This window comes from Mercenaria mercenaria, chromosome 7 (assembly GCF_021730395.1).
Source record: "Mercenaria mercenaria strain notata chromosome 7, MADL_Memer_1, whole genome shotgun sequence".
Classification (NCBI taxonomy): domain Eukaryota; kingdom Metazoa; phylum Mollusca; class Bivalvia; order Venerida; family Veneridae; genus Mercenaria; species Mercenaria mercenaria.
Window position 1 is genome coordinate 21,029,681 of NC_069367.1, and position 16,628 is coordinate 21,046,308.

At 35.4% G+C, this 16,628-nt stretch overlaps 1 protein-coding gene across 1 annotated transcript in view; it reads left to right on the forward strand.

Moving 5' to 3' along the window:
* Positions 1-4,639, forward strand: part of LOC123554775 (serine-arginine protein 55-like) — a 41,247-nt gene extending 36,608 nt beyond the window's left edge. The window contains exons 6-8 of the mRNA XM_045345110.2: positions 82-158; positions 887-1,042; positions 2,603-4,639. Of these exons, the coding sequence (XP_045201045.1) occupies positions 82-158; positions 887-1,042; positions 2,603-2,744 (375 nt within the window). The 3' untranslated portion in view covers positions 2,745-4,639. The remainder of the gene's footprint in view (positions 1-81; positions 159-886; positions 1,043-2,602) is intronic.
* Positions 4,640-16,628: the final 11,989 nt, after the last annotated feature.

A 16,628-nucleotide genomic window follows, 5' to 3' on the forward strand; every position in this document is an offset into this window, starting at 1 on the left:
GGTTTCTAAAGACTGTAAGTTGTTAAATTATTTTGCGTGCCAAGTTGATCAATGTTAAATGCTATATTTTGTTATTTTTAGGATCTGAAGGATCATATGAGAACTGCTGGTGTAGAAGTTTCTTTTGCTGATGCTCACAAACAAAGAACGGGTGAAGGGTAAGATTTTATTGTGTTAATTCCAACATGAATATGCCCCCTTTTGGACTTACTAACTTGCACTTAAAACTTCAACCAGAACTAATGCAGATACTGAATTGAAACTTCACATATGTCTTCGGGGTTATAAAACTAAATGATAGCATCAAGACCCATAACTCTTACCTGCATTTTGGCCAAATTATGCCCCCTTTTGGACTTAGAAAATTCTGGTTAAAGTTTTGCATGCAAGTACATATAGCTATTACTTTAAGGCATATAGCTTTGGAACTTACTTTTTCTTTTTTTTTTAGGTCAATTACCAACCTCGCTGGGTCAGGTTCCATAAATCTGACATATTTTGGACTAAGAAAATCCTGGTTAAAGTTTTACATTCAATTTACTATCTCCAAAACTAATGCAGATATTGAATTAAAACTTCAGAGGTGTCTTGATGGTTATAAAACTAAGTGATAGCATCAAGTCCTATAACTCTGACATGTATTTTGGCCACATTATGCCCCCTTTTGGACTTGGAACATCCTAGTTAAAGTTTTAGATATTATAACATTTAAGTAATATTCCTGCTTCTGGGACAACAATTTGAATAGTCGAGCATTGGTAAGACAGCTCTTGTTGCTGTAAACTGTTGTCTGCTGACAGGTCTTGTTCGAATATTTGGCCATGTGAATTGATACTGTTTGAAGTATTTCATGATTTGTTTCTATGATCAGTTTGTTTACTTACAGTGTTGTTGATTGCACAACAGAGTCAGACATGCTTCGTGCACTTGATAAGCTTGATGGTATGGACATCAATGGGAAGAAAATACGACTGATAGAGGAGCGAAGAAGTAGTAGTAGTGGTGGTGGTGGTGGTGGTGGTGGTGGTAGAGGACGCAGAAGGTATGCTTCTTCTCAACATTCTTTCTTGCTTCTTTCTTTAGAATAGGCTAAAACATACCTTCTTCAAATGAGCTTATGTGATTACAACTTGTGTTTTTGTTTATCAGTCCATTGTGAACTTTTACAAAAACTTCTCCAAATGTACTGAAACTTCATCAGATTGTTACTTGGGTGGTCATTTTTATTAAAGTGTATTTAAATAGAGTCAAAACCTGCAGAACTCTAGTTGCTCTAGATCAAAATGGAAAAACTGAAATATCCCTTTTCAAAAGCTGGAGCAGAGATATTTGTAATGTAGCATCGTCTAATGAACTACTGTTAAACTTAGACAAATAATGACTCTTGGGTCTAAAGTGGCACCACCCCAGGATTAACTTGTTTTACATGACTTGTATAGAAAAACTTGAAAAATCATCTCTGAGACAACAGTAGGTGGAGCTTATATATTTGTGCGTTAGTGTGTGCGTCAGTCCAGATTTTTTTGTCCAGACAATAACTTTGACAAGCATGGAACAATCTTGTTTCTATTTGGCAAGAGTGTTTACCTAAGTGAGATGGAGTGTCATGCGCAAACCCCAGGTTCCTATCTCAAAGGTCAAGGTCACACTTGGAGGTCAAAGGTCATGTCAGATCTTGTCCGGGCCATAACTTTGACATGCATAAATCTTGTTTATATTTGGCATGAATGTTCACATCCATGACATGGAGGGTTGCCCGCAAACCCCAGATTTGTTTCTCAAAGGTCAAGGTTACATTTAGGTATGGAGCTTTTTTTTTTTATTATTTGGCATACATATTCACCTCTATGAAACGGAGTTTCACATGCAAACCCCAGGTCCCTTTCTTAATGGTCTAGGTCACAGGGGTCAAAGGTCATTTTAGAATTATTTTTTGTGTGGAGTAAGAAACTTATTTAAACTGGCTGAAATGTTTGAGTCATTCGGGCGGTGTGTCAACAAAGAATGTGCTTGACATTGTTGCCCTTTGGGCTTCAGTTTTTTAGTCTATTTAACTCCCACAGGAAATTGTCTCTTGTCTATAAATGATTTTCTCATAGAACAGTGTACCTTTGTCATAGAATATTGTCTTTTACAGAACATTGTATCTTTGTCAATATAACATTTTATAGACATTGTATCTTTGTTCTTGTAACTTTTTAGAAGGGGCCTTCGTGGCTAAATAGTTAATGAGGCTGACTTTGAATCTCTTGCCCCTCTCCGATGTGGGTCTGAACCTCAATTGGGGCATAGAATTCTTCATGGGAAGAAGCCATCCAGCTGGAATACAGAAGGTCTTTGGTTCTACCTAGGTGCTCACCTGTGAAGGGCACCAGGGGTCTTCCTCCACCATCAAAAGCTGGAAAGTGGCCATATGACCTATATTTGTTTTGTGATGTTAAACCCAACAAAAAATTCTCACACAAAAGTGCATCTTTGTCTATATAACTTTCACAGAGCATTTCATCTTTGTCTACATAACTTTCATAGAATGTAATATATCGTTGTCAATATATCTTTCCTCTAAAACATTGTATCATTTTATGTTCTTCAATTTTTTTAGTCGTTCACGAAGCAGATCCAGGTCAGACAGTCGTAGCCGATCCAGATCCAGTCGAAGTAGGTCAAGGTCGAGGTCAAGTTCTCCACCAAAGGAACGTTCACGTAGAAGGTCCGGTGAAGAGGCAGCAGCAGGGGATGACTGATGATAAGACTGATTGATTGAATGAAAAATTGACCTGTTAGCACTGCAAATATTTTCTTCTGTAATGTTGAGTAAATATGGAGGGTTATTGATGATGGGCCGGCAGTTTTTTTTTAAAAAGATTATAATGATCAGATGTTATTATTGACTTGGATATAGCATTTTTGTTAGAGATGTTGTGAAAATTACTATCCTGGGATCAATTTAGTATGTATTTTGTCTCTACTTTTTCATAATTTTGTTATTTTATTTGCAGTCTAATACCTTCATATACTCCTATTGTGCGTTATTATCAGTTTTTATTCCAGTTTTATTGCAGAGAGTTAGGACCATTTTCATTGATTTGTTTTAGAAGACCTCAGATTGGCAAGCTCTTGCTTTTTGGTACTGTACTGGTATTTCACCAGAGGGGACTTTGGTTTGCCTGCACAGTCAGTCACACAAAGGAAGAACCTGCGATAACTTTGACAGTACAAGATATTTTTCATGAATGTTTGTACATTGCACATGTATAGCAATGTAGAGAATATGCACTTCTTTTCATTTTGCTGCTATGGCAGAAATAGGCTACTATTGCAACATAAGAAGAGGCAAAGTGGGATCCTGTGATAACTTCGAAAGTACAAGAGATTTTTTAATTGAAACTTAATACATGGACAGATGGCAATATGCACATCTTTTTGTTGTTGCTGTGGCAGCAAATGTGGTTGCTATGGCAATAAATAGTTGAAAATGTGGTAAAAAAAGCTGATTCAGAGAAAACTTTAAAGTACAAGATTCTTTTATGAAATGTTTGGCTCGATAGTCACTACAGACATAAAAATATGTATAATGAAAAGAGAAAAAAAAAGAACAAAATTTCTTACTCAAGTACCTTTAAAAAGTGATTGCACGCTGACATTAATGACATGGGAAACTGATGTTAAACAATACCAAGCCTTAGTATGACATAACAAATTTTAATCTGCAAGCCACTTTAGTTTTCATGGTTGACTACTGAAAATGTAACGATATTATAAATTCATATGAGTAGATGTGTTGTTTTGATGTCAATTGGTGATTGTCTTTGTTAGATTGTTTTTTACTTTTTATGAAAGAAATTCTATTTTTACATGTGGCAAAAATGCTGTCAGTGGTAAACTTTGAAGTTCAGTATATTTTAAACGAAACAACCTTTGAAAATAATATTTATCCATGCTAGTTTACATCAAATAATAGAAATGAAACAACCATCCCTATGAATATTGCTTATTTAGAAACATCTTGTAATTTAAAAATGGTTCTTAATTTTCTTGTCACTGGAAGGTTTTGGGTTAATGGTTAAATGAGCCGCGCCATGAGAAAACCAACATAGTGGGTTTGCGACCAGCATGGATCCAGACCAGCCTGCGCATCCGCGCAGTCTGGTCAGGATCCATGCTGTTCATTTTCATAATCTATTGGAATTGGAGAAACTGTTAGCGAACAGCATGGATCCTGGCCAGGCTGCGCGGATGCGCAGGCTGGTCTGGATCCATGCTGGTCGCAAACCCACTATGTTGGTTTTCTCATGGCATGGCTCAAATATAGAATGATTGAAACCTTCCATTGATACTTGTCCAAAGCCTAGTTAAACATATTTTTTACTGGTGGTGTTTATAACATTTTTGTTTGGATTGATTCGCTTGTGTACTAGCATGTATGAAATTTTATGATTTTCAGTCAGATTTACTTGTGATCAGGAGGGATCTATTGCATATCTTTGTCATATCCAATTTGAACAAAGTGGGAAAAGAAAGATAAATGTTAAATCATTGAAATTTGTCAAAAAATAGTTTTGTCAAAACTTCTTTTTATTGATTTCATCATCATTCTGTAATCATGTGTCATTTATCTAAATAAATCATTGGAATCTTATCGGTTACTTTGTCTTTATACTTTAAAATGAAGCCTTACAATCACATGGATATCTTTTTGTTGCATCCGAGAAACAGTGTACATCTTTCTTTAAACCTTACTTCCTTGTTACTCTTAGTGATGTGAAAGTGTAAGAGACAGTGCATTAGCAAGGTGTATTGTAATGTTACAAGAAGCCAATAAGACACTTTTTTTAGCTTGGCTATACATAGTATACAAAGCTATCTTACATGACCTTGTGTTGACAGCTGTTCCACGTCTTCACCTTTGTTCAAGTTTTGATGCACTTTCTCTTGATTACTTTTTAGCTCGACTATTCGAGGTATCCTACCCACCACGGTGTTGGCATCACACCTTGGTTAAGTTTTTGGTACCAGTCCACATTTTTACAAAGTCTTGCGATAAAGCTTTAAAACTTTCAACACTTGTGTACCATCACCTTGTCCAGTTTTAGGCAAGAGTACATAATTCTATCAAGGATTTTGGCTGAATTATGGCCACTTTTATCTTAGAAATCTTGGTTCAGTTTTTCGTACCTGTTCATATTTTGTGTAAAGTGTTTGACATATTGCTTTGAAACTTTTATCAGTTGTTTATTATAACAGTCTCTATCTGTAGGCAAGAGTACATAACTCTGTCAACTATTTTGGCTGAATTATTGGTCTTTTTGGACTTGAAAATTGGTACAATTTTCGTACAAGTCCATGTATTGTCAAAACTATTTGACATGTGGCTTTGAAACTTTTATCTCTTGTTAAGGTAGTTCTGCACGTTTGAAAAACCGGAAGTGATGGCGTAACGTCATTTATCCGGAAAACGTAGAATAAAGCCAGAATTCGGCGTACGGAAATGAAAATCACTTTATGAATTAATCGAAACGTGAGTGAATTTATTACAATGGCGCTGTTTCTATATTTCTTAAGTCAAAATATGATATTAAAACATATGGGACGTTAAAAAATTCAAAATAATGTCTTAAAATCAACGTGAAATGTACGTTTCCTTTTAACCATGGTCAAATATCTCAAAAATAAGCTCACAGACCTATACATTTTATTACACCAAATTATAGGCTATGTGATTATATACAGCTGTGAGAAGTTTATCAAAATCTGCATTGTAGAAAAAATTCTATTCGATAAAATGTTATGAAAGTTATGACATGTCCAGAAATGAGACCGTGTTTTGAAGAGTATTGTCCCTTGTTTATTAAGCCAAATTGCTAAAATTTGATTGCTTCCCTTTATACCATTTTAACTATCTTGATAATCTTGACACACTACACTGGTTTTGTTAATTAGGGGTATTGCATCAACATGGAATGAAAGTTTTTACACAAGCGAAGTTTACATATCATTGTAATTTCTTCAAATTGGTGATTTTGAACGATAATCGGGTTTTTGTTTCAAAATTGAGAGTTGGATCTTTCGGTTATATCTTTTAACGGCAAAAATATATGTGAATCATTAAATTAAAGTTAATGAATTAAAAAATATATTTTCTAAAATTCACAGATTTTTATTCAAACATGTAATTTAAAATTATTTTTTTTATTTAATTTACAAACACGGAATTAGATCGACGCACATGTATATATCTGATATGCATAATATTTGCAATTTCTTCAAAATGGTGATTTTGAGTGATAATGTGGTATTCGTTTCAAACCAAAAAGTATAAAATACAATTTTTTAGCTCTTTGTTTCAAAATTGTCGGGAAGCATGTTATTCCCAGTACTCAGCGTATTTTCTATATATGTAATTTTCATATAGGGCAAAATTTATGTGTATTTTGAGTCTCTTTGAAAAAAAGTGTCTTTTCAATTTAAAAAGTTTTTTTTTTTATATTATGGATCTGTGGCCTATAAATGCATTTTACTTTTACAATGATGTAAATGAACGGTAATATGAATTATAGAATATAACTTCATATCCATAATTTAGATTTTAAGTTAAAGGTGTTTAGGCAAGAGCCGTAATAATTGCCCCTGGCCGCGGGGCATGTCAGACAATCGGACATTAATTAATTACCATAATATACAGAAATACGAGATGTCATCATTTTATATGTCAATGCGAAAGTGATACTTGATTGGATTTTATCATGTACAGATATGTAATAATTACAATAGCTGCAGCCGAATAATGTGTTTTCATATTTTCCCATTACTTTTAAATGAAGTATATGAAAAAGAGGGAACTCGAAAAAAGAGTAAACTGCAAATGTATGTTTTAAACTAAATATTACTTTCAATGTCCATGTGTTCTTTTTACACGTACAATATTCAAGTTTAACTATGAACATGTAGTTCTATATGTTAATCAACTTTATGCTATGAATGTTACGTTTTAATGCAATGAATAATTCAGTAGAGTTGGAGAAAATTGGTATTAATTGATTAAAAATAAAATATTTTATAGTTAAACATGTAATTCAAAATAACATTTTTAGCTCATCTGATTTTTTGAAAAAAAATGATGAGTTATTGTCATCACTTGAGCGGTTGTCGGCGTCGGCGTCGGCGTTGCCTGGTTAAGTTTTATGTTTAGGTCAGCTTTTCTCCTAAACTATCAAAGCTATTGCTTTGAAATTTGGAATACTTGTTCACCATCATAAGCTGACCCTGTATAGCAAGAAACATAACTCCATCTTGCTTTTTGCAAGATTTATGGCCCCTTTTGTACTTAGAAAATATCAGATTTCTTGGTTAAGTTTTATGTTTAGGTCAACTTTTCTCCTAAACTATCAAAGCTATTGCTTTGAAACTTGGAATACTTGTTCACCATCATAAGCAGACCATGTACATCAAGAAACATAACTCCATCTTGCTTTTTGCCAGATTTATTGCCCCTTTTGGACTTAGAAAATCAGTTTTCTTGGTTAAGTTTTATGTTTAGGTCAGCTTTTATCCTAAACTATCAAAGCTATTGCTTTAAAACTTGCAACACTTGTTCACCATCATAAGTTGACCCTGTACAGAAAGAAACATAACTCCGTCCTGCTTTTTGCAAGATTTATGGCCCCTTTTGGACTTAGAAAATATCAGATTTCTTGGTTAAGTTTTATGTTTAGGTCAACTTTTTCTCTTAAACTATCAAAGCTATTGCTTTGAAACTTGCAACACTTGTTCACCATCATAAGCTGACCCTGTGAAGCAAGCAACATAACTCCATCCTGCTTTTTGCAATAATTATTGCCCCTTTTGGACTTAGATAATCATTTTCTTGGTTGAGTTTTATGTTTAAGTCAACTTTTCTCATAAACTATCAAAGCTATTGCTTTAAAACTTGCAACAGTTTTTCACCATCATAAGTGGACACTGTACATCAAGAAACATAACTCTATCCTGCTTTTTGCAAGAATGATGGCCCTTTTTAGACTTAGAAAATCATGGGTAGGACAATATTTCTATTACACAAAAAAAATCAGATGAGCGTCAGCACCCGCAAGGCGGTGCTCTTGTTTTATTTAATCTCACAAAGTAATGACATTAGACACGGAATTAGATATCTAATTCAGAGACTTGTACCTGTTTATCCGGTGTCATCGGTACACGTGTACTAAGAGGGGCAAAATTTTCCAAATTTGTAAAATCAGTGATATTCAAACGTATAAGGAAGCAAGAAGACATAAAAATAACTTAAAGATGAACTCATTGAAAGAAAAATTAACTTTTCTAGTTTACTTCAATAACTTAATAAATGTTGTGAGATGAGTATAAATATGAGAATATATCATTTAAAAACACCATGGAAAGCTTAAAATCTGTCATTTCCTACAGAAATCAATAGAACTCAGGATCAAAAGTAGTTACTTACTTCAAACGCTTAGGGAAGCAAGAAGATCATATCTTATTTTATTAAAAATTATATTGAAAGAAAGTGCAAATATTGCAGATTACTTCAATAACTTAATAAATATTGTCAGATCATGCTTTTGATGTCATTTGATGTGTTAAAGTTTTTTCCCTTCTATATTTCAATAGGCGTAAATTGACAGATACTGACTAATCGATACACTCGATAAGCTGTTTTCTAGGGAGACAATTTCGCCAATAAGCCAGCAAATTGACTTGGATTTCTGGGTATGTTTTCCCATAGACTCCCATTATGAAATATTGTGTGAGGTCCACATTTTTCAAATCAGTCTAGCAAAAATTCAAGCACACGGCCCTATCTTTTTTATTTGCTGAATTTTCTAGTATATTCTGAAGTTTTGAAAAATTAAGAGTTTAATCAAATTCTACATTGTAGAAAAGTTTTCGATCCAAACGTGCAGAACTACCTAATCATCATAATTTCCAGAATTAGGCAAGAGAACATAACTCTGTAAATTATTTTGGCAGAATTTTGGACTTGGAAATAAGTTCAGTTTTCGTACAATTCAGTGTTTTGTCAACTATTTGACATGTGACTGAAACTTTTATCACATCATGATTTCCATCTGTAGGCAAGAGTACATAACTCTGTCAACTATCTTGGCTGAATTATAGCCTTTTTTGGACTTAGAAATCAGTTAAATTTTTCATACCACTGAGTTCATGTTTTTCCTAACCTGTTTGTCATATGGCTTTGAAACTGACCATTTGTTTACCATCATAGTGTACTTATGTAGGCAAGACTGCATAACTAGGACAAGCTCAATTATGGCCCTTTTTTGACATAGAAATTAGTAAAGTTTAGCATAGCATTTCATATTTTGTCTAAACTGTTTGATATATGGCTTTGAACTTTGAACACTTTCTTACCATCATGGTTACATATTGCTAAACAGTGCAGGACTTGTACAAATCCACAATTTCAAGTACTTTGTTTGTCTTATCTATTTTTAGCTCATCTGATTTTTTGGGGGAAAAATGATGAGTTATTGTCATCACTTGATAGGCGTCTGTGTCGGCGTCGGCGTTGTCTGGTTAAGTTTTATGTTTAGGTCAGCTTTTCTCCTAAACTATCGAAGCTATTGCTTTAAAACTTGCAACATTTGTTCACTATCAATAGCTGACTCTGTACAGCAAAAAACATAACTCCATCCTGCATTTTGCAAGAATTATGGCCCCTTTTGGATATAGAAAATATCAGATTTCTTGGTGAAGATTTATATTTAGATCAACTTTTCATCTAAACTATCAAAGCTAATTAGCTATCACTTTAAAACTTGCAACACTTGTTCACCATCAATAGCTGACTCTGTATAGCAAGAAACATAATTCCATCCTGCTTTTTGCAAGAATTATGGCCCCTTTTGGACTTAGAAAATATCAGATTTCTTGGTTAAGTTTTGCGTTTAGGTCAACTTTTGTACTTAACGGTCAAAGGTATTGGTTTGAAACTTAGAGCAGTTATTCGCCATTAAAAGCTGACTGCACAGAATACCGTACCTCTACAATGCTTTTTGCAAGAATTATGGCCCCTTTTGGACTTAGAAAATCATGGATAGGGCAATATTTCTGTTATATAAAAAAATCAGATGAGCATCTGCATCCACAAGGCGGTGCTCTTGTTTTCTTTTGTCTGAAATTTTTGGTAATATTTTGATCCCATGTGTCTGTCTTCTGGCATTAAGTTTTCGCATGTAAAACCACTTTGTCAGTAGTATCTAGTGTATTACATACTAGTAATATATTCAAGGTAAAATAGTCAGTTTCAGGTGAGCAACTAAGGGATACTTTGGCCCTCTTTTTTTTTTTCTGAATGGATTTGATTCAAACTTTACATAGTATTTTCTTATCATCACCCGCATCGTATGACACAAGGATCATAACTCTTGCACCAATATTTATGCCCTCTTTGAAGAAGGAGGGGTATACTTTTTTGCAGATGTCAGTCAGGTGGTTGGTTTGTCGGTCCGTAGACCAGTTGGTTTCCAGATGATAACTCGAGAATGCTTGGGCCTAGGATCATGAAAATTGATTGGGAGGTTGGTCATGACCAGCAGATGACCAAAGTTGATTTTGAGATCAGGTCAAGGTCACAATGACCAGGAACAGTTAAACGGTTTCTGGACGTTAACTTGAGAACTTTTTTTGCCAAGTAACTGGGGAATGCTTTGGTCTAAGGTCACATTTGATACAAAGGTCACTTATGACTAGTAAATGACACATAATTATTGATTCGAGGTCAGTATGTCAAACGTCAAGTTCACAATGACAAAATAATTTCTATTCCTTGTGCAGTAACTGAATGCATCAAGGGGGGTAATTCATGATCTACAAGCTCTTGTTTTAAAATAATGTCTCCTTTATAGCTCACTTGAACCTCGTTTAGGGTACCCATGAGCTGTTAGTAAAAGTGGATGGTCTGTTGTCCTGCATCAACGTTTTTACTTAAACATCTCTGAAACAACTAATCAAGCCTGTCCGCTTAGCTCAGTAGGTAGAGCGTTGGTCTACAGATCGCGGGGTCGTGAATTCGATCCTCGGGCGGGGCATATGTTCTCCGTGACTATTTGATAAACGACATTGTGTCTGAAATCATTAGTCCTCCACCTCTGATTCATGTGGGGAAGTTGGCAGTTACTTGCAGAGAACAGGTTTGTACTGGTACAGAATCCAGGAACACTGGTTAGGTTAACTGCCCGCCGTTACATGACTGAAATACTGTTGAAAAACGGCGTTAAACCCAAAACAAAAAAAAAAAAAAAAGAAACAACTAATCAGAGTTATGCCAAACTTGGGCAGTAGCATCCTGGCATGAACCTTTGTCAGGTTTGTTTTAATGGTTGCAGAGCTAAAAGTAGAAAAACATTTCAACGTCCTCTTCTCATGAACCACTTGGATCTTCATCAAATTTGGTTTGTAGCAACATTATGATGTCCTCTCCAAAGTTTGTTCAAATGGAGGCACTTGACTCCTATTAGGGGCTTCGAGAGCTTTAAAATAGAAATACCTTAAAACAACTTCTTCTCATGAACTGCTTCATCAACCTGGTCCGTAGCATCATTGTAAAGTTCTCACTCTCACCCAGATTTGTTCAGATGGTTTTGCTTGGTTCCTATGAGGGGTGGGAGGGGGGAGCCAAAAATAGAAAACGAAACCGATAACTTCTTATCTTGAAGTTTATTCTAATGGTAATGTCCTTTTTTGAATTCACAGCAAAATATAGGGGGAAAAAGAACTTTAATGAACTTAAAGTATGTTCACCAAACTTTATCAGGAAGTATGTAATATGGTCAAGGTTCTCTTCAGGTGAGTGACTTTGACCCATTTTGGTCTCTTGTTACCTAAATTGTTTTTTGTTTGGTTTAACGTTGCACCAATATAATTTAGGTCATATGGCGACTTTCTAGCTTTGATGGTGGAGCAAGATCCCAACTGACCCACGGTGTATTATTTAATCATGGGCGTGCTCGTGGGTACAGCCACCGACTTGATATGTGGATAAAGCTTATAAGCCGTTTCGAACTTTACCTGTTAAGACTTCGACCATATTCTTTACTTCAGAAAGTAATATTTCCTTGTCGATATTACAGAGTTTGAGAATTTTTGCCATTTGTTTTTCCAGTGTTATTCCTTGCATCAACATGCAGCATCGTCATGACAATCATAACGCAGGTTGTAGACATAAAGGCGTTGTCACCAGGTTTTTATGTCACAATCCTTTAATATACATCAAACGTGAAGTCATTCATACTAGAACAGAGTTGCCCTATCACACACCATTGTTTAAATTTATGTTGTGGAAAAACTAATCGTAAATAATGTTAAATAAGTGGAATTAATATTATGATAAAAGTCATCCAAACATTCTAAATTACCATTTTAATTAAGAGTTTTTGCACCAGTGGTTATATCATAAGTTATTTAAGAAATAATAAATCTGTTCCTATATTTTATCAGTTAATAAAATATGGGCAGGAGTTTGGATGTGTAATAATTTAATCACGAGTGCGTAGCACGAGTGATTTAATTATTCGCATCCAAACGACTGCCCATGTTTTATTAATTGATAAAATTATTGGAACATGTTTATTATTAGCCCACCATCATCAGATGGTGGGCTATTAAAATCACTCTGCGTCCGTGGTCCGTCCGTCCGTCCGTTAACAATTTCTCAATATCGCATCTCCTCAGAAACTACTAGGGGGATTTTGACCAAACTTTGTCAGAATGATGTATTGGTACCCTAATTGTGTCCCCCTGAAAATCAGACTGGTTCAACAATTTATGAGTGAGTTATGGCCCTTTGTTTATTTCTATATTTTACAAAAATTTATATAGGGAAAAACTTTGAAAACCTTCTTGTCCAAAACCACAGAGCCTAGGGCTTTGATATTTGGTTTGAAGCATCATCTAGTGGTTCTCTACCAAGATGATTCAAATTATTTCTCTGGGGGTCAAATATGGCCCCGCCCTAGGGGTCACATGGTTTATATAGACTTATATAGGGAAAAACTTTGAATAACCTCTTGTCCAAAACCACAAGGCCTAGGGCTTTGATATTTTGTATGTGACATCATCTAGTGGTCTTCAACTAAGATTGTTCAAATTATACCCCTAGGGTCAAATATGCCCACGCCCTGGGGGTCATATGGTTTACATAGACTTATATAAAGAAAAACTTTGAAAATATTTCTGTCCAAACCACAAAGCCTAAGGCTTTGATACTTGTAACGTAGCATCATCTAGTGGTTCTCTACTAAGTTTGTTCAAATTATCCCCCTAGGGTCAAAAATGGCCCCGCCCCGGGGGTCACATGGTTCATATAGACTTATATAGGGAAAAGCTTTTTAAATGTTCTTGTCAATAACTACAACATTCAAATTTGGACCACATGTATATTTTTGAGTGGCAAGATGAACCTTGACATGAGTTGACCTTGATTTTGACCTAGTGACCTACTTTCACATTACTGTAGCTACAGCCTTCAAATTTGGACCACATGTATAATTTTGAGTGGCAAGATGAACCTTGACATGAGTTGACCTTGATTTTGACCTAGTGACCTACTTTCACATTTCTGTAGCTACAGCCTTCAAATTTGGACCACATGCATAGTTTTGTGCACTGGAAAAAACTTTGACCTTGATTTTGACCTAGTGACCTACTTTCACATTTTTGAAGGTACAGGCGTCAAATTTGGATCATATGCATAGTTCCGTGTTTCAAAATGAAATTTGAGTGACCTACTTTCACATTTCTCAAGGTACAGCCTTCAAATTTGGACCGCCTGCATAGTTTTTTGTACCGAAAACAACTTTGACCTTCACATCGACCTAGTGACCTACTTTCACATTTTTGAAGGTACAGGCTTCAAATTTGGACCACATGCATAGTTTTGTATTCGGAAATTAAATTTGACCTTGATTTTGACCTAGTGACCTACTTTTACATTTCCCAAGCTACAGCCTTCAAATTTGGACCTTTTGCATAGTTTTGTGTACCGAAATGAACTTTGACCTTATGATTGACCTAGTGACCTACTTTCACATTTTTAAGGTACAGGCTTCAAATTGGACCACATGCATAGTTTTGTATTCCGAAATAAAATTTGACCTTGATTTTGACCGAGTGACCTACTTTTACATTTCTCAAGCTATAGCCTTCAAATTTAGACCACATGCTTAGTTTTGTGTACTGAAATGAACTTTGACCTTTACATTGACCTAGTGACCTACTTTCACATTTTTGAAGGTACAGGCTTCAAATTTGGACCACTTGCATAGTTTTGTATTCCGAAATAAAATTTGACCTTCATTTTGACCTAGTGACCTACTTTTACATTTCTCAAGCTACAGCCTTCAAATTTGGACCACTTGCATAGTTTTGTGTACTGAAATGAACTTTGACCTTAAGATTGACCTAGTGATCTACTTTCACATTTCTGTAGCTACAGGCTTCAAATTTAGACCACTTGCATAGGATTGTGTACCGAAACAAGCTTTGCCCTTGACATTGACCTAGTGACCTACTTTCACATTTCTCAAGCTACAGCTTTCGAATTTGGACCACATGCACAGTGTTGTGTACAGAAATGAAATTTGACCTTGAGCTAGTCAAGAAGTCTTGAAATTTGGAACACTCAAAAATGGCACATTGGTGGGCGTCAAGATCACTCTGTGATCTCTTGTTTCGATTCTAACAACGCAAATACTTCGCATTTTACAGTACTACATTTTCAGCGTAATACGTCATTCGGGTCATATGCTGTTACAATTTACCCCCTATGGTTAGAAAGAGAAGCATATCCAATGGAACGTATAGCTATTTGTTTCTTTTTATCAGAATTTTGAGAAGTATTTATGAATTAGTAATCTAACAGCTCGCAAACTAATTATGAACAGAATCATCAAATTAGGCGAGTTGACCCAGTGTTACAAGTTAAGAACTTAACTTTATATGACGTCACATCATTATTACGTCATACTTTATGTCATACATTTATGACGTCACAGCTGAATCTTAATTAAGCTAATTGAATTCGCTCGTAGAGATCAACACGTGTTTTACGGCCCTACACATAAGTCAGTATGACTTGTTATCATATTTGTGTTTTTGAAATGCTGTTTTCAACCGTTTGGCCCTTAAATAATTCGTATGTAATGGAACTGAAGTAGAATCTCTTATGTCACAATCATAGGGGGTGAAATGTAACAGCCAACCATATTTTATCGTAGATTCATGTATAGGCGATTTCGCTATATGTTTATAAAGCAATTGCTGCAGATCGTGTTAGAATGTTTCTTCATTTGCTTTTAATGGTTAAAGAAAGAAGACAACTCAAGTTTGCAATGTGTTTAGTATTAAAATAATTCTTCAGGCAAACCTGCTTTTGACATCCTTCTAGCTTCTTTATTTTGTCACTTTAAACATGTGTAAACGGTGTACGCATATTTACGTATAATTGTGTGATAGTCCTGCACATCGGTCATTTTAAGGCATTAGTTTCATTCTTTAAAGAAATATCACACAAATGAAGAATGTATTTTGAACATTGCCAATCAGTGTTGTTTTTTTCACCATATACATCATCACGTGCATTTTTAGCCCACCATCATCAGATGGTGGGCTATTCAAATCACTCTGCGTCCGTGGTCCGTCGTCCTTCCTTCCTTCCGTCCGTCCGTCATTCCGTCCGTCCTTCCGTTAACAATTTCTCGTTATCGCATCTCCTCAGAAACTACTAGGGGGATTTTGACCAAACTTTGTCAGAATGATGTATTGGTACCCTAGTTGTGTCCCTCTGAAAATCAGACTGGTTCAACAATTTTTGAATGAGTTATGGCCCTTTGTTTATTTCTATAATTTACATAGATTTATATAGGGAAAAACTTTGAAAATCTTCTTGTCCAAAACCACAGAGCCTAGGGCTTTGATATTTCGTATGAAGCATCATCTAGTGGTCCTCTACCAAGATGATTCAAATTATTTCCCTGGGGGTCTAATATGGCCCCACCCCTGGGGGTCACATGGTTTATATAGACTTATATAGGGAAAAACTTTGAAAAACCTCTTGTTCAAAACCACAGGGCCTAGGGCTTTGATATTTTGTATGTGACATCATCTAGTGGTCTTCTACTAAGATTGTTCAAATTATCCCCCTAGGCTAAAATATGGCCCCGCCCTGGGGGTCATATGGTTTACATAGACTCATATAGGGAAAACCTTTGAAAATCTTCTGGTCCAAACCACAAAGCCTAGGGCTTTGGCATTTGTAATGTAGCATCATCTAGTGGTTCTCTACAAAGCTTGTTCAAATTATCCCCCAAAGGTCAGATATGGCCCCGCCCTGGGGGTCACATGGTTCATATAGACTTGTATATGGAAAAGCTTTTAAAATCTTCTTGTCAATAACTTACAACATTCAGATTTGGACAACATGTATGGTTTTGAGTGGCAAGATGAACCTTGACACGAGTTGACCTTGAATTTGACCTAGTGACCTACTTTCACATTTCTGTAGCTACAGCCTTCAAATTTGGACCACATGCATAGTTTTGTGCACTGAAAAAAACTTTGACCTTGACATTGACCTAGTGACCTACTTTCACATT